Here is a 22,341-nt window from a genome sequence, read left to right on the forward strand (position 1 = left end):
CAAGAAAAATGTTTAACTCCCTGTTGATGGCTTCTTGTTCTGTTGTGACCATTCATATTTTTGAAATGCATTTAGATATTGGTGTTATTATTAAGTACCCAGTGAAATGTCTGGTAGTTTATCTCTCTCCTTCCTGAAATCTGGAGTACTGGAATTATTTTAGGAAGACACTGAGGAAGTATAGACTTACCAATCAGTCATAATACTTTTAACAGTGTATAGCGTAATATTTAGTTTAAAATCATGAAGGAAATATATGAAGACTAGAATAAAAATATGCATAATATGTAAGCTGAATGTAGTAGGTAGATGGATAGATGTGCTAAGGTTCAATTCAGCTTTACATAGACTGTGTAAAAAATACAAGAGATGCAAAATGAAAGGAGGTTGTAGCGAGGTGGGTGTTGGTCTCTTCTCCCAAGTAACAAGCGATAGGACAAGAGGAAATGGCCTCCAGTTGCGCCAGGGGAGGTTTAGATTGGATGTGAGGAAAAATTTCTTTACTGAAAGAGTGGTTAAACATTGGCACAGGCTGCCTGGGGAAGTGGTTGAGTCCCCACCCCTGGAGGTATTTAAAAGACGTGTAGATGTGGCGCTTAGGGACGTGGTTTAGTGGTGGACTTGGCAGTGCTAGGTTAACGGTTGGACTTGATGATCTTAAAGGTCTTTTCCAACCTAAACAATTCTATGATTCTATGAAAATGTACTTGTCTGGGTACATTGGTCAAAGGCAAAAGGTCAAAAATCTGGTTTGAATGCCTTGTAACCCCTAAACATCTGTTTTATTTTATTAAGTTGAGATTGGTGTGATCATATCTTCTTATCTTACATAAGTTAAGGTATTTTATCTTATTGATTAAAATAAAAACAGGTTTAGTATTGCATTCTTCTAACCATTAACTAATGTTTCCATCAGCAGAAGCCAAATCTTTTGTTGAAAAATATTGCTGCATGTAGAGGAATTAAGTAAGACTTTGCTTAAATTGATAATTTTCGTATGAGTGTGTCTTTGAAACAATCTTTAATTTGGAATTTATGCAGTTACTTTTCTACCTCAATTTTTATTTTCAGCTTCCATGTATGTGATTACCATCCATTCATGTACATTTTATATTACTGTAGTACATGATTTTGCCATGTCATAACTCTGTTGCATTACTTTATCAAGCTAATTATTCAGTGAAATGTGTACACTAAAATTACTTTAATCAGTTACCATGAAAGTGTCTTCCGGGGAGGCATTCCTTGAACTTGTAATTTACTAGCTAATGCCAGGGGATAAACAAACCAACTCTTGAATCAACTGGCTGAATCTCAGTAGTCAATATGAAGAAGCAGGAGAGTAAGAAGTGCTTATATTCACTAAGCTAAGCAGAATGCTTTCGCGGTAATAAACTTAAAGCTCTGTCTTTATCAGCTGCTTATTAAAAAGTCAAAAGCTAATTGACTTGTGATTGGGTTTTTTTGTTGGTGGCGGTGGTTTGTTCCCTAGGAAGGTGGTATTTTTTATCATTTTTGGGGGGAATGGCCATTTTCAGTCTTTCCCACTGGATCTTAGCTGCTTTATTTGATCTGTGATGCTCTTCCAGTACTTGATGTCATGTTCCTTCAAACTGAAGGAAGAAGGGTTCTCCTACATTACTAACACTCTCCTTGTGAAGTACTTGATACAGTTGTCAGCCATGTTGGTTACTCTTCCAATTAGATGCAATAAAAATGCATCAATTTCATAATAAGTATATTCTAATCAAATAGAATTTTTAACTTGTATATGGTTTCATGTGCATAATGCATAAGCAAAATAGTGCACATGAAGCTAGTCTGGATGCTGCACTATTTATCATATTAAAGAAAAAAGTTTTCATAATAATTAAAAAAGATTTTGTGGTAGAGGCATATTGAAATAACTCCAGCATTCCAAAAGAGAATTAAAAAGTATAATAGCATGCCTCAAATTATTGTGGAACTACTGTTTTCTCATTCTCTACTTTGAATGCTTTCAACATAATGTGCTCAGTGAATGCCTTATGAATAAAATGCTCCATGGAACTTCATAGTCCTGCCTACAACAATCATGTTTCAAATCAAGAAATACTCATTAGCTGTCAGATTAATTCAAATTAGTATCTGCTGATAGTCCAGAAAAAGCATCCAAAGTTTGGGGGTTTTTTTATTTGAAAACTTTTCTTTCCAAAGGCAGGGATTAGATTCCTAAGCTCAGCATGGTAATACATAAAAACACAAACCCCAAAAGTCTCTTTCAGATAATGATAGTTTCACAGATCAAATTTTGGTGCTCTGGGTTGTGTGATAGATGTGAAAAGTGGGAATAATGTCATTAGTAAGAATATATCACAGTAAACATTCATTCTAGTTTTGGGGGACAGTAAATCTTCAGTTAGTGTGTGCTTCTGAGTGAGCTCTGTCCACTTTTTCATTGTGAAAAGGCCAGGATTTGCTTAATTTTTCTCAAACTATGTAGTCATACAATATGTTTTCAGCCATCACAGGGATGGGATTTCAGTACTACAGTAGTACTTAGTATCTCTAATATTTTTGTTGTCTTCTTTGTTTCTCTTAATATGAGCTCTCAAATAGCACTTACACACAGTTATTTTCTGCATAAAAGTTTTAAGACACAGATATCCTAAACCCCAACATTCTCTAACTTTGATTTTTTTTAAATTAAAGATTTTTTAAAATTAAAATAGAGAACCCATCCTCTAAACTGTGTCCTTTAAGATAAAATAGCAGTATAGAGAGGATAAAATATCCATATGTGAAGATTTGACAGGCCTTTTAATATCTTGCATGTCATGCAAAATAGGTAAAACTCAAGATCTGTGATCAATCCTTTTAATATGAAATAAATTTCAGGAGAGAAGAGCTTTTATTCAGGGAAGAATTGCTGTTATTGAAGTTGCACGTCTAAAGATCCTTCTCAAGAATTTATCTTGATAATCTTAAGAATTTATCTTAATAATTCAAGTTTTCTCTCTGAGATGATTTGGCTATTTGAACACAGATTTGTAAGACAATTCAAAACTTAAGTCCCACTAAACCTTAACTTACTAGCATGTCCTATCTTAATAGTAACAGGTTTTGAAACGTGGAAGTAAAATAATGGTTCTCTAGTGAAAAAAACTCAGTGATATTGCCTTTCTTACTAAATTAAATACAGTTTCCTTTCAAGGGTCAAATACTTGGTGGGATAAAGTAGGTTTGGAGCTGTTCTTCATTTCATTCCACAGAACAACCTTCACTTTAATCAGTTTTCATTCTAAAGTAACTTAACCCCAAACTGAAATTCCACAAGAGGGATAAAATGTAACAAATGGTGTGGTCAGAGCTGTTAAATTTGTGTTGAAGAGAGAAACATCCAGACAAAGCAACTCCTTTGCCTATTTTGGAATATCATAAAAAATGTGAAAAACATCTAGGCATGAATTTGTTGGTATACATAATATCAGCTGTTGATCAACCTTATCCCCAGAGAGTCCCTTCCTAGTAAAGAAAATTATTCAACATGTATTCAACTGTATCTTACAGGAAGAATAGGGAGCAGCTTCCGTGGAAGCAAATTATAAAGTAGTTGCTTGGATTCCTGTCCCCTCTATTAATACCACAGACCTGATGACTTCACTTCATGTGAAACTGAAGAATAAAAGTAAGCACGTTGTTGCTTAAAATATAGGAAGTCTGGAGGTGTTATTTTTCTATCCCATGTTCAGTTCATTTTAGGCCGGATAAGATTCATTATTACTGATCATTGAATTTACTTATATATACACTTTCTGCAGTAAGAGGAGATAAATAAAACTATATACTACCTCCATCCTGATACGTTTCCTGTTTCATTAATGATGTTGATGATAATATGCTCTATAGTATTTGCATTTTAAGAAATCCACTCTTCAAGTAAGTATGTAAAATAAGATTGATCCTTTACATGGGAAATTTTTGTTTTCTACATTTTGTCTGTTTCCCAGTCATCCCTGAAGCAAGAATAGTTAGAGCTGTCCTCAGAGGTTCGCTTTAGTCATAAGGAAACAGTTTATCTCCACATTCATCTTCCATTTGCAGCTTTTACATTTTTACAGTCATAGAAGGGTTTGGGTTGGAAGGGACCTCTAAGGGTCATCTGGTCCAACCCCCCTGCAATGAGCAGGGAAATCTTCAACTAGATCAGGTTGCTCAGAGCCCCGTCCAACCTGACCTTGAACACTTCCAGGGATGGGGCATCCATAGCTTCTCTGGGAAACCCGTTCCAGTGTCTCATCACCCTCGTGGTAAAAAATTTCTTCCATACGTCCAGTCTAAATCTGCCCTCCTTAAGTTTAAAACAATTCCCCCTTGTCCTGTCACTACAGGCCCTACTAAAAAGTTTGTCCCCATCTTTCTTATATTGAAAGGCCACAATAAGGTCTCCTCAGAGCCTTCTGTTCTCCAGGCTGAACAACCCCTATGCTCTGAGCCTTTCTTTGTAAGAGAGGTATAATCTCATAAATGTGAAGTAATGCATAGGAGGTACATGAGCTTGCTTGTTGGATCATACTTTTAGTTAAACTGTTTCAGTATCCTGTCTCAGTATCCTGATGCACACAGTAGCCAGTTGCAGATTCATCAGAGGGATGCTCAAGAAACTGTATGAAACCATTATATACTTAACATTTTTCATGAGGCACTTCTCTGAAAATTTGCCAATTAGTTACTGTTTTATACTGTGAAAAAATACTTTAGATCCATGTATTATTTTGTGTGTATAATAATCCACTAGTTTGGCTTTCAATTCTGATTTAAATGAAGTAATTTCTAATTAGTTCTCCTATTGAAAAAGTGTTTGCACTGAGTACTTGAGTGTTGGCAGACTTTAACATTTTATTATCCAACTTGCCCACCAGCTCCTGACTCACTAAGAGGAGGGTGAGTATTCCCACAGTGTCCGGAGCAATCTGTCAGTTTGGGAAAAACTGGTACCCAGAGTCTGCCTCTGTCTTCCCCCCCATACCCCACAATCTGCTTGTCCCATTTCATTCTAGGAAGCCAGAGCCATGGTTATGTTGTATAATCTGATGGTTATCTAGTGTAGTCTGATGAAAGAACTAAACAACTATCCTGTTGGCTTTATAGGAATTAAAAAAAAAATTATGCTGCACTTTTCTGTCCTCTTTGGTCAGATAGCCAAGCAGCCTCCTCCTCTATTGAGAGGTAGGGGGGAATTTAAGAGGGGAAAAGTGCAGTCTTTAAAGAACTACAATTTTTTTTTATCTGCAACCACAGACAGGGCCTTCACAAAATCTCGGGTGGATCTCACAGAGTTTTCATTTTTCACCACTGCACAATGTTTAGAAGAGGTTAATACTGTCTACCAAATTGAAGTTTTATTGTATTCTTGAGTAGTTATTTTCATTTAAGAACCAAAATGTATGGACTAGAATTCCTTACTACTTTAAATGTGCTTTACTTTATGTTGTGAACATTGCTTTTAATCTGTACTTTACCGTTTAATAATTTTTTTATAAGGGCCCTCTCAATCTCTGCACACTTCTTCTCAAATACGGATATATTACTTTTTTCTGTAAGTTGTTATTACCTCACAGTAGATACCCCTTTTCAGATAATAGCATGTACCAAAGAAACCTTCACAATAAGTTCCAGTTTGTTAGTGTTCTTAAGAACTTTGATAATACTTTAACCTTTAAAGAATCATTTATAAAAAACCACAGAAAATTCAGAGCATCAGCAAGTAAAAATATCTCGGTTAAACTTCCAGTGTGTTTAATTGTTTCCTTAGCCTCTGCTGTATTTTACTATTAATTTATGAAGATATATTGGGTAACCTGAGTGAGTTGCTATTTTCTGCCCCATGAGAAATGACTGGAAAATTCTGCCTTCTGGATTTGGCACAATTGATGTACCCATATGCTATTAAAATACAAGTATTAAAGTCAATCCTGGTACATTTTAATATATATTTTAATAGGGTTGTGTTTTTTATTTTTTTAGGACAATTAAAGTAGAAGTGTATGATTGGGATAGAGATGGAAGGTAAGACATTAATTCTATTGTTAAACTTTAGGGTTATCCGTGTGTATTTATATGCATGTTTTAAAATGTATAAATATATAGTGGCCAGAACAGGACTGAGGACTAGAGAATGGTATTTATCAATATTTAGAGGTACAGGTATTGGAAAAAAAGTTATGCTGTGCTACAGTTCTGTTTTGGTTTGCGGTTGTGGTAAATGCTGATGTATTAGCCCATTTCAAACATGAAGTGCATATATTCGTACATGGAACAAGCAAGATGGAATGCTTTGTGATCTGTAAAATCAGTTTTGTGAATCTCATTAAGTTATCAGTTAATGTACATGTATGAAGAGAGGGATAATCCATTTTATAATCTACTTTCTTTTGCTTAAAACACTGCTTCATAAACTGTTGCTTTTCAAGTATGATAAAATGCCTGAGCCTGCAATTGCTACTTCATGGTTGCCTAGATATTGCGACACAGAAACTACCTATTAATTATCATAATTTCAGATTGGGTTTGAATGTTAATTTCCATGCCTGTCTTCATCAAAACATTGTTGTAAACTCTAGAGTTGGAAGACCTGGGTTTTAAATAACTCCATTGCTAGAAAGAGGATGGTGAAATATACGTGGAATTTCTGTTGCTAAATTCAAGAGGGGCAATCTGTTATTATTCAAGCTTGCTGTCTGTACTGTGTACCTTTTTTCTGAAGAAACTAGCTTTTCAAATTGCCTTTATTTTGACAAACAAGATAGAATTATTATTTTTTTTTTTTTAATCAGGCTGGATTGATACCTCTTGTTCTTTTAAAAATGTTCGAGCTTATATCTTAATACTTTGGTTAGAAACTGTACTCATAAATCATGGTACTAGAACTTGTATGCAATACAAGAATATGTTGATTTCTATTATCTTTAAGTTTGTCTGTCTTAATTATGTCCTATTAATCTTAATTTACATTTTAAATATATGGATATGGATTTACATTTGGATTTTTAAAAGTATATTATTTATTATACGTAATGTTTTTAATATTGCTAATGCAATTTGCTTCTAGTATTATAGCTAATGATATTGTGCTTCTGTGGCCCAATAGATCTTGTAATCATAATAGCCATATTTATCCTGTGCTGCCATTCATTTCCTTGCTGACAAGGTCCAAAACCAGTTTCAGCTTTCTCAGCTTATACTTTTGTCTTTTTGGTTCCATCATGAAGCCTGTTGATTTATAAGCATTCTTATCACATGTTTACTCTCTATAAATACCTACAAGTGCAAATTCATCCTTCTTGATTAGATATTCCCTGGAGTGAGAAAATAACATATTTTTGCAATTAAAAACACAAGGATTTAAATTAACAAAGCCATATTAGCAAAAAATCACTGCATCACTGTAACAATGAATTTCTATTAACATCCTCTGTTCCTCACTTAGATTGCCAAATCCTTAAAAATGTGATATATTTACACTTTTGTGTATAAACTACAATATTTTTTGAAAATAATCTAACAATGAAAAATTAAATTATATTGCCAAGTTAATAAAAAAAAAGATTAAATTTTATTAAGGTATCAAACCCCATGTGCTGTCCCATTTTGTCCAAAATCTGAAACTGAGGTATGATTAAAAAGAAAAGGAAGAAGTCTGACAAATAATATTGGGTAGCTGCAATTCTGAGTGAAATCTTCAACGTACTGTGGAATTCAGGCAATCATTAGCCTCTACACTCTCCCAAACAGTTTGAAAGATTATCTGCTTTTGCTCACATCCCACTCTGAATACCTATAAAATTAATATCTAAAAAACAAAAAGTGAAGGATACTATTTACATGTATTCCTTTTTATTCTAATTGTATGATTTTTTCACCTTTCACTTTCTACCTTTTTGGAATTTAAAAGCAGGCAGAACACTGACATCTTACATGTTAAATTCTTCAGAAAGATGAGACAGCACCCATCTCATGTAACTTCAGACAATGTAAAAATCAGACAACTAGATTGAGCTAATCATTTAAGCTACTTCAGTAGCTTACAGGGGAAAATGGTCTGATTGAATGCTAACTGGAATAAATTGCCATTTGGTGGTGCCTATGACTTACTAATGATTGTAGCAAGAACCTAAGTGCCTAATTTAACTTTGACATTGCCAAATGTATCTGAAGTGAATCCCATTCAAGAATTAGTCTATCAATTTTTTGTATAATGCTGCTGTTACTCAGTTTATATTAATTTCCATTTTTTATGGACTCTTTGTTTATAAGCAGTTGTTACGCTAGCTGATGACCTCACTAGGCTGAATCTGTTTGCTCCAAAGATGTGCAGTCTGGGCAGGAACAACCTTTGAAAGATCATCAGAGAGCCTGCTAGATAGCATAGCAAGTTATACTGAATATTGCAGGTTAGTCTGCAATCAGTAAGGCAATATTATTGTGCATATACTTGGTTTCTGAATCTTGACTTGACTTTGACTTCTTGAGTCTTGACTTAGAGGGTTTTTTTCTTTTTCCCCATTCTATGGTATCTGTGCTTTGGGAAAATGGCACCAGGGTTCTTTGGGTTGAGCTTCTTACTGTCACTTTCATGAATTGCATTATTGAGAGTAATTGTATATTCTTAGCTCTTACTTATTTTCAAACATCACTTGAAATTTCTTGACTAAAAGGTAACACAGGTCCTTTGTAACATTAACACTATTAATTATTAAATATTTCTTTGTCTCAAACGACTTTTTGCACAAAAACTGTCAAAATGTGAACCACTTGTTCTAATTGATACCTTTTATTGCTCCTAAGATCTGTGATGAACCCCAAAATATTTGGTGCTATAAGAAGTCACAAAAGTTGTTTTTATTACTTTGGACAAGCCCACTTGTGTGAAACAAAGTGACTTTCTTTTTGTTGAGTGTCCTTATCAATGAACTACTTACAGAAGGAAAAAATAAGATGATATGCAACTTCACGTCAGCACATCAGCAATACTCTGATTTTTTTATTTCTCTCTGAAGGCTTTTTCACTAATTTCAAATAAATTGTTACTTAGCATACATGGTGCAAAAGCCTTGACGTTTATGATCTTTTATGCAGAAGAAATGTTTTTTTCTTGAATTTTAAAACTGTAAATATTACCATGCTAACCTATGGCCACCAAATCATTCATCTGAGAATCTAAAGACTGCAGGAGAGATTGTAAATCTCAGATTATAGGCTCTCTCACCTTATTTCTTGTCCTTCATCTTCATCCTCCTTCTCCAGCTAGATAGTTGATTTTTAGATTATGGCACTTTTCCCCTTACTCATTGACATATTTCTGGTGATGATTGTCCTTTCCTTCGGTTTTTTTTTTCTGTTAGATTATTAAAAAAAATGAAAGTTAGTACAATTCTGAAAGTGATTTTCAGCACTTCAAAGCATAGTACCAAAAGTGGCAGATTTAGGAAGATGTTGTTCAAGTGGTCATTTTATGTGCTCAGAGTCTCTGATTCAGGGTTCTGATATGCCACTCACGGACAAAAGTCTTTAAGTCTAGGAATATTTGGTGTTAGGAAGGCAAACAGAATAACTTCTTTGGATTCTCAATCCAGAGACTAATACAGAGGTCCATTTGGTGAAGTGTGATCATGAATATTGGGAGGGATCAGTGCCTTGTTTTTCTTAATGAGTTATACTTCTGGCAAAGGCAAATGTTGTCGAACAGGCACTCATCTTTCAGAGCCAACCTAGTGGAGGGGCGTACATCCATCTGAATACTGAGCGTTAAGATCCAGGTTGATGATCTTTTAACTGCAGAGAACTCTGAGACTGGTTATATATGCCCATACCTTTTTAACATGATTAGTCAGAGAAATAATATCTTTCTAGCTCAGTTCTTACCAGTCTGTGTATATTACCGCAAGGAAAGGAGGCTTTCCAATGTCTCTTAGAATTAAGGAAACAATTACTTTTGAGCAGTACAGATCTTTTTTTCCCCAGAGACAACGCTGTCTGGAATTGCTTATGTTTCCTCTGTTTGCTACAGCATGTTTGTAGGTAGTCATTGAGCTATTGTTTGAATTTCTGTCTTTGAAATATACAAGCTGACTTGAAAATTTAAGGTAAGAACTGTTATGAAAGGGGAAGATTCCTCTTTAACCAAGGTGCGTTTTGCTCCAGTGCCATGGTTACCCAAGGTTAAATACACCTTATGTGCTGCAGCCCATATAGAACTTGAGTTCCATAGGCTGTATGGGTGGCTTCTTCTGTTCCCCTGGTTAAATAGTCATTGCAATCTGGAGAGCATTTAGTCAAAGCAGGTGATACCTCCAAAATGTGTTTCTTAAGAAAAGTCTTTGTCTCAGAAGCAATTTCCTGATCTCCAAACTGGAATGGGAGTGTTTCATGAGAGGTGGTCCCTTCTGAATCTGAGTAATCAGGAATATCTTCACCATATAGTATTTCTCAAGCTTTCTTACAGGATGCTTTGCTTATTTCATGCGTATTAGCATGATGACTGGACCTTTTAATTGTTTGTTTTGCATATTTTGTGAAGTCATGCTGGTTTCAGAAAGTGAGATTTATATTTGGGGTTTGTTTTTTTAATTTCATTTCACTATGAATAAATCAAGAAAGAAATTTCATGTTGCTATGGATTGTTTCCATTTTTCCTCTTCTTGCAACATTCAGATTTATTTAAATTTGCTTTTAATATTTATATCTTAATTAGAAGTGTGCTGTATTTCTTAAAAACAAATTTTACAAGTAACAAAGTCATAAAACCTTGACTTTCTATTCTAGTTTACCATTGGAGGGAAGGTAAAAAGTTAGTTTCGTAGCTCACCAGATGTGGAGGCAGAGTGTAGAGGAGATACAACGCCTTGTTAGGGAAGAACTGTGAAAACGGAGGGAGACGCAGGCAGGGGGGAATGGGAGTTGGAGCAGCAGTGAGGACAGTTCAGCTGGGAAGAGTGGAGAATGGGAACAGGTATTGTGACTGCTGGCACTTGTGTAGCCAGCTGTTAGGCACTCACCCCTGCGGTCACTTCCATCCCAGGCACCTGTCTGAGATACGAACCTGCAGTTCAGTCCCTTCTGGCAGCCCTGTGGTTTCTGTGCCCCAGCTCCCTGACCCCAGCCACTTTTCTCAGCGATGCTTCATCCACTACACTCCCGCTGGCCACCCTGTTCACCGTGGCCTCTTGGCAGCATGCCATCCCCTAGTTAAGAGTTGACAAAGCAGTTTTCAAAACGTGTGTGACAGCACGAGTGTTGAATGTATTCTTGGAGCAGGAATAGAATTTAGAAAGAAGCAGCTTGGAAACCACTGCTTTAGTGTTAGGTTAAGATCTACTTTCCAGTGGTGTCTAATACCGTAAGCTGAGTAGCCTCAGTGGATTGCTTTTCTCCTCCCAGATGGGAAGACAGAGTGGCTGAAATAAGCTTTGGGTCTTCCCCTTAAAAGTACCATTCAATGTCACATTACACAAATTGGTAGGGCTGGTCTTTTCTGGTTTAAGTTACTCCTCTCACACTCTTAATACCTCCTTTTCTCTCACATAGTCTTGCACACAGTTCAGTGTCTGTGATGCCAGTGGTCAACCAGTGAGAAAATGGTGATAGTCTTTGATAGTCCACTCTGGTTTTTCAGACTCTGTAAGCTTACATTGGGGTCAGATCACTAATTTACAACCTAGTCCTCACTGTGCAGCTAAGTTAAGCAGAAGCCATCAGAAAGATTTAAGCTAATACTTTTCATCTCTAAAATTTTATTACTAATAGAGTGAACACACAACAGAGGGAAAAATAAAGATTTTTAAGCAAATTATATCTTTTGCCATTGCTCCTTTCTTGGGTGTCAGTTCATATTAGCTGTGCTTCTCTTTTTCATAAATAGATATAATACATGTTTAAATTACTAAATGCTGTGCATTTGATTTAAAAACTTCTCTTTTAATACAGCCATGATTTCATCGGCGAATTCACAACAAGTTACAGAGAGTTGTCGAGAGGGCAATCTCAGTTCAACGTGTATGAGGTAAGTATTGTGAGTATTTACTCACTTTCAGGAAATAAATGAGAACACCTCCAATGTTTTCATGGCAAACTGGTCAAATCTGCACAGTGCTTGTCAAAATCAAACTTTGGCATTATTTCACATTTCTCCTTTTATAAAGAAGAACAGAGAATCTAAAAGTGCTGATTCATTAGAGCACGAGTCTTATGAGGACCAGCTGAGGGAACTGGGGTTGTTTAGCCTGGAGAAAAGGAGGCTGAGGGGAGACCTCATCGCTCTCTACAACTCCCTGAAAGGAGGTTGTAGCGAGGTGGGTGTCGGTCTCTTCTCCCAAGTAACAAGCGATAGGACGAGAGGAAATGGCCTCAAGTTGTGCCAGGGGAGGTTTAGATTGGACATGAGGAAAAATTTCTTCACTTGAAAGGTTTATCAAGCATTGGCACAGGCTGCCCAGGGAGTCACCATCCCTGGAAGTATTTAAAAGACGTGTAGATGTGGCGCTTAGGGACATGGTTTAGTGGTGGACTTGGCAGTGCTAGGTTAACGGTTGGACTCGATCTTAAAGGTCTTTTCTAACCCAAACGATTCTATGATTCTGTAAAAAGATTTAAAGCCAAGTAGATATGTGTGCACGTGTATGCACGCTGGGCTGTGATAGGGCAAGAAGAGCACTTCAAGCAGCTGGGTTGATATGACATAACTTGGAGCAAATACTGGGTTACCCCCATTTGTATATGAACAATTTGTCATTTATTTCTCTTTTTGCCAACTGTTACATGTGTTGCATGCTATTTTCTCCTATCCAGAGAATATCTGGTGATTCCTATGTCAGATACAGTCACATGCCTTTGATCTTAAGTGCAGGCTTTAGAATCTTTAGAGTTTTGATGCAGAGCTTACAAGTGACAGAGAACTTAGCTTACTTATTGGTAGGGTTTTTCATGTGATAAGTTACCATCTTTGCTTAAAAATTTGCACATCATTTCTGGTTTAGGATTCATACATCTGCCAGCTACTGGGATTGACAGGCAGTTGTCAATTCAGTTACAGAGTTTTATATTGTTAGATGAGTTCTAACTGTGGTAAGACCTTATCATGTATTGTAGGTGAATGCAGACTACATCCACATTCCCTCCTAGTCTTCTTTTTCTTCCCTTTTCCCTCAGCGCCCTGTGGCCAAAATTGTGCAGGCTTGTTTATTCCAGATCTAATAAATCCCTAGTTTAAGACTTCTTTCTTAACTTAATCTGAGATTATTGGAATTTGCAAAAAAGTAAACTTTTTTCCCGAAGATCAAACTTTACTGAATCTTCAAAATATGCTATAATTTATTCGCAGAAGCAATCAATGAGTTTGTGCAAACAAAAATTGAGATGCACAAACTTGAAGTGTCATAAAGGGTCTAATTTTTGGCATTTTTTTTCTTTTTTGGAAAGGTCCCCTTAAAAATTATCCCAGGTTTGGGCACAAAAAATTGACTGCAAAAAAAAAGTCTAAATATTGACACTCCTGCATTAAAACTTCATTTTTTAAATTAATATTCCAGAAGAATCTCAGTCTGGAATGAGAAATGTATCATGAAATTTCAAAATGTGTTAAATAAGGAGAGGCAATAGGAGGAAGAAATTTAAAATGTATTTTGTCACTGAGAAGAGGTGTCAACTTACAGACTTTTCCTAAGAAAATACGTTACATTCTGCAGTGTTCAATTCCAGCTTATGGTTTTTTAGATCCAAGAAATTGCATTTTGAGTTTTGAGTCCCCATTATTTTTATGCATAACTTAGATCACTTCAGTTTTATCTTCAGTAGGTAACAGTGTGTAGTACTGTAACTCAAATACTGTGAATGTGCTCCCCAGCTAGAAGCAGTACAGGTGAGTTAGAGTTATGCTGCATCTGATCTAGAAAGTTCTGCCTAGATTGTCTTAGTCTAATGATCCGTTCTGGTGCTGATTTAACATGGTTATCCTCCTTTTAGGACCAGAGGTAGGAAGTCTACCTACCCTATGCTGTGTACACGTACTGGCTTGTCTAGGTCTGTGTCAGGGGTCTGCACTGTATTGCATCGTGTACTTGGAGTTGTCTTCCAGAATGCCTGTAAAAGGAATTGGTTTCTTTCCCATGGTAAAACAATGTGGAGTGTTTCAAGTTCCACCTCCTTTTTGTGTGTCTGTGTACAAAAGTCAGGAAGTATTAACCCTAATTTAGGTGACATGGATAATAGGCAACTAAGTCTAGTTGCCTGATTGCCCTGTGTTTCCTTTTTCACCCAGCAGTAGCCTAGTGCTCAGGTACACAACAGTACCTAAGCATCTAATTCACCATTCTGATGATAGGCATTCTTGATACATTTGCACAAAAACCCACAGCTGTCTCCTGATATTGATGTGGTGGCGGTGTTTGGGAACAGGTTAATTAGAGCAGCGTTACCATAAAGAGATACTCCCTGCAAGGGCTCCAGAGTAACAATTTTCACATGGGAGTAATGCATGTATTCCAGGCACCTGTATATTCCCCTGTGTCAAAGTACATGCTATTGCATTTTCACATACGTATGCATATGTCCAGCCATTTGTGTTAAAGCTTTTTACCACCCTCCATCTCACACATGCTCACAGACAAAGCATATGGATTGTGCCAGATACTTTCAGTTTCTCTAAGGTGAAGTGCTGAATCTGTAGGTTTTGCTCTGTAGGTCTTTCATAGCCTCACTTACTGAGATTTGCAAAGAGCCTTCTTTGTTTTATTTTTAACTTCACTGTTTTGTTGTCTTTCTCAGTCAATTCTGTTCTCATTTTTGCTGTGTTTCATTTCTGGATACGAGCATTCATACAACAGAAGAAAACTACTGTTTAGGCAAGGTACAGTCTGTGCTGTATTTATTGTTCTAAGGTGTTTATATACCGGGAATAGAGGAACCTTAGAAGAGTCAAGTGTGAAGTTCGTATTCAGTGCTTCATGTCAGAGAGTCATGAAACCAAAGAACTGTGTGTTTATAGGTAGAGTTTTTTAGTGTGCATTTTTTTTACGATTTCTCTTTGACAGATCCTTTATAAAAATAAACTGATTATAAAATATGAGATCTTTTGTCCCTTTCAGAGTTTATAAATAGTATTAAACACAGGAATGGTCCAGTTTTGAGTTTAGTTGTGTTTCCCTTTCTTTCACATTGGAGAGGCTATAGTCTCCTCTCTAATGAACTTACAAGATGTTTGTATCAGTTGAGTAATGAACATAACCCAGGAAAATAATAGATTGCTGTCATCACACCACAGTACAAATGCCCATTCCTAGGTCTGATTACCAGCAGGATTATTCTAGTTAAAAGCGGCCCTCTCTTGGAAAATGTCATCATCCACAGAGCTCTCCCGCTCTCTAGAAGTTCTGGTACCATAAAATGGCTCCTCTTACTGCATAAGCAGTTTCAACCCTTGTCTTATATAATGCAGACCAAGTATAGGAACTGAAGAAAAAGTAAGACACTTAGCATTTTTTTTTCCCCCTGTTGTTTTGGAAATCCCTGAAAATATTTCTTCTTTCTCGTATTCTGGAGCTCCTTCCCAGCTGCTACCTGGGACATTGTGTGTGATATTTTTCTTGGGATTTCTTTAGTGACTCTATCCTTGCCAGAGTTACCAGAAGCCAAGATTTTGATCTTACCCCTCCCTCCCCACCTTCCCCAGGGGAAAGTAATATCTAAGGCTCCCCAACATCAACAATGCTCATATGTGCCATCCAGAAAAACAGGAATAGCTTTTTCCGCCAAATCTCCCCTTAACGTAGTCTTGTCAGTATGAGCATCTCCTCTTTGAAATTAGCAGCTAATTTGCCTTCAAATTATACTGCAGGTAATACAGGCACTTCTGCTATGTGATGCCACCTGGTGACTTATGGATTCATATGGGCTGTGGTTGCTTTTGGGATGGTTCCGTAACTAGCTGTCTTGAGGACTGCGGTTCTATTCCCTCTTTGTCCATTGTGGTAGGAGAGCCTATTCCTGAATTTAGACTTGCATATGTGTCCAGATTGTTGAAACTCCTGACCAGCCTGTCTGCAAGATTTTCGTTGCTGTAATCTTAATCCCATGATTGGGACTTCTTTCAGTTCTGCTTCTCCCAAGGGTGATTCAGATGTAAGACAAGTGCAGTCATGGTTAGCCTGGTAGGCAGTTTAATTTCAAGACCTCTTATGTACCTCAGAATAAATACTTAAGACCTTCTTCTGGGTTTCAAGGTATGCTTTTTGAAGGATTTAGGTCAGCTTCTGTGTTTGCACCATGAGTTCCAGCATCATGCAGTTTGTATGAATGGTGTCTGTCAGAACTGAAATGTGTTTTTTCTTCTTCATGGAAAGGTATTCTTGCTAATAATGAGAAGACAAACCTATGTGGCTATAGCCTGTTTTTTTTCTGTGTGGTGGGCAGATCTTGGACTACTGCCATTAAACATCAGTATTTTGTAAAATTTCATATTCCTAATATAGGTGATCACAAATATGATGGTTTAGGCAAGCACTAATGTAAGGTGGGGAAGGAGGGTGCTTCAATTATGTGCTGCACTTTTATTTTGAAGATGAGCAAAGGTGCTGCTGTGCAAAGCAGGACAAAGATAACTGAAAGCCATGGGTTTTTTTCTTATTTAGATCCAAGATCAACCCCAGAATTACTGTAATTTACAGCAGTTTGCTATGGATAGTGTCACAGCACAGATACTGTGTGCAGTGAAAATGTCCTCTCATGTTGTATCACTGACATGACTCCTACACTACCAGGAATATTCTGTCATAACATCTTAAGTCATTTTGCAGTTTCTTAAATATAGTATCAATATCTTACTCCCAGCAATAGCATACATTTCCTGAGCATCCCAGGTTTGCCTCCCCTCATTGCAATCCTCTGTACTTTGGTACTGCTTCTACTTGATCAGTCTGTGCAATATCAGAACAAAAGAGGCTGGACGAATTCTTTTTTAATTGTTTTGCATTTACAAATTGACCCAAGGCAGGTAGAGAAATTTGTGTTTGAGTGGGTGTCCCGTACTTTCAGATTAGAAACGTTGCTATAACAAGCTGGTTTCAATTGACCTTTTTTTAATAGGTAAGAGTTCATGTAGCTACCTAGGTTACTGCAGGGGTGTAAGGCTTTCAGAGGCTAAAACGTTGTTTTATTTATAAAGTTACCTGAAATTTGAGGAAAAAACCACATAAATATGATAATAATTATAGTACCTGGAATTATAGGAGAGAGACAAGCTGTGATTTAATTCATTTTTGATACCAAGTAGATGCCTTGTTTCCCATGATATTTCACTCCAAGCTCTAGTGCATTTCCTAGCAATTCCTAAGAAGCCAATTGTCAAGTTACCTGAAGCAGAAGATTCAGATGAATCTGGTTTTTGGCATTTAATGACTGCTGGCAAGAAATATGCTGCTAACTCAGGCCTGACCACTGGATTCTGGAGAGTTTTGAATGAAGGGCCACAGGGCAGGGCAGGCAGTCTGTTACCTTCATCTTCCTCTTCTGGGCAGTTGTCAGCAGGAGTCACTTTCTGGCTAAGATTCTGGTTCAACAAGAATTACTGCATTGTGTATAAATCACCATTACACAGATTTAATCCATTGCTCAGCAGTCAAGACACTGTTATAGGAGGGACAGGGGCTATTTGGGGTTTTTTAAGTGTTAAAGGGCTTATGTATGTGTAAGGCAGTAAAAGCTTTGAAGAATACTTACCTGTATTCTGTGTGGCATACTGCAGGGAAAGAGTCACTCTCATTTAGCCTGTTTGGGAAGACCTCAAATGATAGTTTTCTCTTTCTGCCTTACATTTCACAGCTGTTCTGTGTTGTGCAAGGAATATGATCTTTAAATGTAATTTCATTTTGGCTGGGGGTAGAGAATTTTTGGAAGACATGTATTACTATTTTTCCCATTTTCAGGCAAAATTGTTTAAATATTTCATAGCAGTTAAGTGACTAAGATTTCAATTGGGAATGTTTTCATTCCTTGTCATTCACAGAACATCTGTGAGTAGTTTACAGTAAAACTTGGCAGTAAGCCACAAGGAGTTGAGTTTCCTAGTTCTGTCAGAGATAGTTGATCGACCTAATTAACAAAATAATGTTTTGCTTCCAATTCCATGTGCAATTTTGAAAAAAGCAGGAGTACATTTTAATGCGTATGTAATGAAACTGACTGAGACTTGCCTTTGAATGGGTAGGTATTCAGAAGGGAAACAATTTTTATTGGCGGCTACAGTGAGAAATTTCATAGGTGTGGGTTCAAGACATTCAGGAAAACTGTTTAATATTTTGTAGTCCAGTTTCATGAAGATTCTTGTGTGTGGGGAGTGCACTGAGCCCCCACAACTCCTGTACGCCAGTCAGGTGGTGGTCTGTGCCATTTTCATGAAATTACTGACTAGTTTCTATTCTGGCACAGTATGATCTGACCCCCCAATTGTTCATCCTGTCGGCCAGATCCTGTCATTGCACCAAATACAGAAACTAGGAGTAGAACAACTCTCATGTTTCCCAGACAATACTGAGAAGAAGATGGAAACTGATTAACTGGAATGTGAAGAGGTGCATGTGAGATGAAGGTGACACAGTACACAGAAACACTGGAATCAGGAATGCAGAAAAATGCAGAATCTTGTGAAAATTCAAAAAAGTGTTTCACTGAGCACTCAGATTTAATGAACACTCTCACCTCTGTTGTCCCGGTCCCCTATTTGTCAAATGCGAATAACAGCACTGGCTTACCTAGCAGGTACCATGAAGATAAATTCACTGGTTTTCAAATATGCATATATCCCAGCATTGAGGTGCATAAGTAAACAATATGCTGAATAAATTTAGAATCCACTGAAAATAGATTACTTTCTGCATTGAAAGTATCTTGACACTTATCTTTATGCTAAATCATAAATCAGACTGCTTTAATATTTGTATCTGTGTTTCTAGGTAATAAATCCAAAGAAAAAAGGAAAAAAGAAAAAGTATGTTAATTCTGGAACAGTAAGTAAATATCTTTTATTTTACTGGATGCTTTTCTTTTCTCTTGAAACAGAGTGTAGCTGAGTTGTAATTTAACAGGATTAGAACAGAACCTTCTGTGAAGGCCACGATAAACTATTTACTGTTATACAGCATTTATTTCCAGATTTTTTTAATTTGAAGAGTCTGATAAAAGCTGTGTCCAAGTGTCCTGTAACGTTGCCAATGATCTCCAAAATGAGTTATACCAGAATTTCAGTCAAATTCTTGAAATTACTGGACTGAATACTATTAATTTTTATCTGAAGCATATCTGCACTTTTAAAAGTCAATTTTCTTTTTAAATTTAACTGCTGAGCTAGCATCAGTAAAAGCTAGTATGCTTATCATGGCTAAACCAAAAAGAGTCAACGTATTTTATTACCAACAGGTTTTTGTAAATTTATGTTGAAAGATCTGTTAGTATAGTTTGGGATGAGAGTTCAATATCCTTTTGTTCATATTCCATATTCTGTTTTATGAACCATTTGCTAGCAATGCAAATAATTCCCTTCAGCACTTTCTCAGCTGCTGGCATCCATGATGTTCAAAACATCATTTACAAAAAAAATGAAGATAAATGTTGAAGAACTGTATATTGGAAAACCTTATCAGATATAAGAGATGTTTTTTGAAAACACATCCAGCATGTGGGGTTTTTTCCACATGAACATTTCCACTGAAGTCAGTAGGGCTACTTTCGCTCTGAACTGTATAGACTTGAAGGAATGTTTTGTCATCCTCACATTCTTGTATGTCTGTTCATCAGTAGGAAAATAAACACTTATTTTGTACCTCTGCTTTAAATTGTAAAAAATAGGCAGAAGCAGCTTGTCCATGAAAATTTACCATGCAAGATCTGACTCATTAGATAATTTATTTTATGCTAACATATTCCTTTTACTACAATTTATCGTGTTAAAATAAAGTTCTATTACGCTAAATTAGTGAGTCAGAAACTTATGAAAAGCAATTATTTTAAATCAATACTAAAAGTGTACTCAAAATTGTAGGTATGAAATCTGACTTAGGGTACAGAAAAGCAAAAAATGCATTTAAATGATCAATTTTCCTTTTGATTTTGGTTTTAAATATTTTAACAACTTCACATGTATCTGTCTGCATTTGAACAGACAAAATCAACTGTGTCCTGTTATCCTTTGTCTCAAATTACATGGAAATTTCCAATAAACAGCTGTTAGCAATTTTCATAGAATCATAGAATAGTTTGGGTTGGAAGGGACCTCTAAAGGTCATCTAGTCCAACCCCCCTGCCGTGGGCAGGGACATCTTCAACTAGATCAGGTTGCTCAGAGCCCCGTCCAACCTGACCTTGAATGTTTCCAGGGATGGGGCATCCACCACCTCTCTGGGCAACCTGTGCCAGTGTTTCACCACCCTCAGCCTAAAAAATTTCTTCCTTAGATCTAGTCTAAATCTACCCCCCTTTAGTTTAAAGCCATTCCCCCTTGTCCTGTCGCAACAGGCCCTGCTAAAAAGTTTGTCCCCATTTTTCTTATAAGCCCCCTTTAAGTACTGATAGGCTGCAAGAAGGTCTCCATGAAGCCTTCTCTTCTCCAGGCTGAACAACCCCAACTCTCTCAGCCTTTCTTCATAGGAGAGGTGTTCCATCCCCCTGATCATTTTCATGGCCCTCTTCTGGACCCGCTCCAACAGGTCCGTGTCTTTCTTGTGCTGAGGGCTCCAGAGCTGGACGCAGTACTCCAGGTAGGGTCTCACCAGAGCAGAGTAGAGGGACAGAATCACCTCCCTCGACCTGCTGGCCACGCTTGTTTTGATGCAGCCCAGGATGCGATTGGCCTTCTGGGCTGCAAGTGCACGTTGCTAGCTCATATCTAATTTTTCATCCACCAGTATCCCCACCTCCTTCTCGGCAGGGCTGCTCTCAATCCTTTCATCCCCCAGCCTGTATGGATACCGGGGGTTGCCCCGACCCAGGTGCAGGACCTTGCACTTGGCCTTGTGAAACCTCACGAGGTTCACACAGGTCCACTTCTCCAGCTTGTCCAGGTCCCTCCGGATGGCATCCCGTCCCTCTGGCATGTCGACCGCACCACTCAGCTTGGTGTCATCTGCAAACTTGCTGAGGGTGCACTTGATCCCACTGTCTACGTCATTGATGAAGATATTAAACAGTACCGGTCCCAACACAGACCCCTGCGGGACGCCACTCGTCACCAATCTCCATCTGGACATTGAGCCGTTGACCACTACCCTCTGGATGCGACCATCTAACCAATTCCTCACCCACCGGACAGTCCACCCATCAAATCCATACCTCTCCCGTTTAGAGAGAAGGATGTTGTGGGGGACCGTGTCAAAGGCCTTACAGAGGTCCAGATAGACGACATCTGTAGCCCTTCCTGTGTCCACTTTCTTTCCTCTTTCATTCTCTACTAGTGTTCTCTACTGTTGGTTTTGTAATTTCTTTTCTTTATCAAGTCCTCTTTGCCCCTATTTGCCCTTACTTCTATTAGTCCTTTAAGCTTCCCATATGCTTCTCCAAATCATCACTTTCCTATGTGTTTGCCTGCAGTTCGTGTGTTTTTCTTCTCCCTGTCATTCACCCAAGATATTCTTTATCCCACAGCTTTCTAAATTTTCAAACCAGGCACCGAGACCATCATTCTCACTAATAGGAAGTTGGCTTCTGGCAAACTTTAAGTACAGTGGATATTGATCATTGACTGCTATCTCACTGCTGCTTTTAAGGACTCTGTACATACAGTAGCCAATCTCAATTCATTATTACTTAAGGGGTCATTTTAAATTCAGACACACAAACTACATACTAAGCAGAAATGCTTCAGAATACATGGTTAGTTTCGAACAAAGCAAAGTAGTGAAATTTAAAATTCATGTATAAAATTTGGAACATTGGTAGTCATTGTCTGTATGGAAGTAAACACTTTGGCCACTTTGGAAGGGTGTTGTCTGTTTCTGGTTTTTACCTTTTTAAATCAGATTCACTGAAAACATTTGCTTAAGCTAATTAGGAACAAGATGACCAGCTCTAATAACAAATGAACCATTAAAATGACTGTGTCCAGTGAGAAAATGCATAGAAAATTCAGTCTTACATGCAAGAGTATGCTACTGATAGTCTGGTAGAACTTTGTTATCGTCTTCTGTTCTCAACTAGAAGGATAATTTGATGGTTTAAAACTTTGCAAATCACTAAGAATCACAGAGAACCTGTGATAAAGGAGGTAGGATAGAAGACAGAATTACTACCTGTAATCTCATTCTGAGTCCAAGTTTACAACAT

At 37.3% G+C, this 22,341-nt stretch overlaps 1 protein-coding gene across 2 annotated transcripts in view; it reads left to right on the forward strand.

Annotated features, from left to right (window-relative positions):
• CPNE8 (copine 8) overlaps positions 1-22,341 on the forward strand; it is a 117,781-nt gene that overhangs the window by 59,219 nt on the left and 36,221 nt on the right. For both annotated transcript variants that reach the window (XM_076328923.1, XM_076328926.1), the window contains 3 exons: positions 6,007-6,048; positions 11,965-12,040; positions 18,981-19,034. In XM_076328923.1, the coding sequence (XP_076185038.1) occupies positions 6,007-6,048; positions 11,965-12,040; positions 18,981-19,034 (172 nt within the window). The remainder of the gene's footprint in view (positions 1-6,006; positions 6,049-11,964; positions 12,041-18,980; positions 19,035-22,341) is intronic.

Source organism: Aptenodytes patagonicus, chromosome 1, assembly GCF_965638725.1.
Source record: "Aptenodytes patagonicus chromosome 1, bAptPat1.pri.cur, whole genome shotgun sequence".
NCBI classification, from domain to species: Eukaryota; Metazoa; Chordata; class Aves; order Sphenisciformes; family Spheniscidae; genus Aptenodytes; species Aptenodytes patagonicus.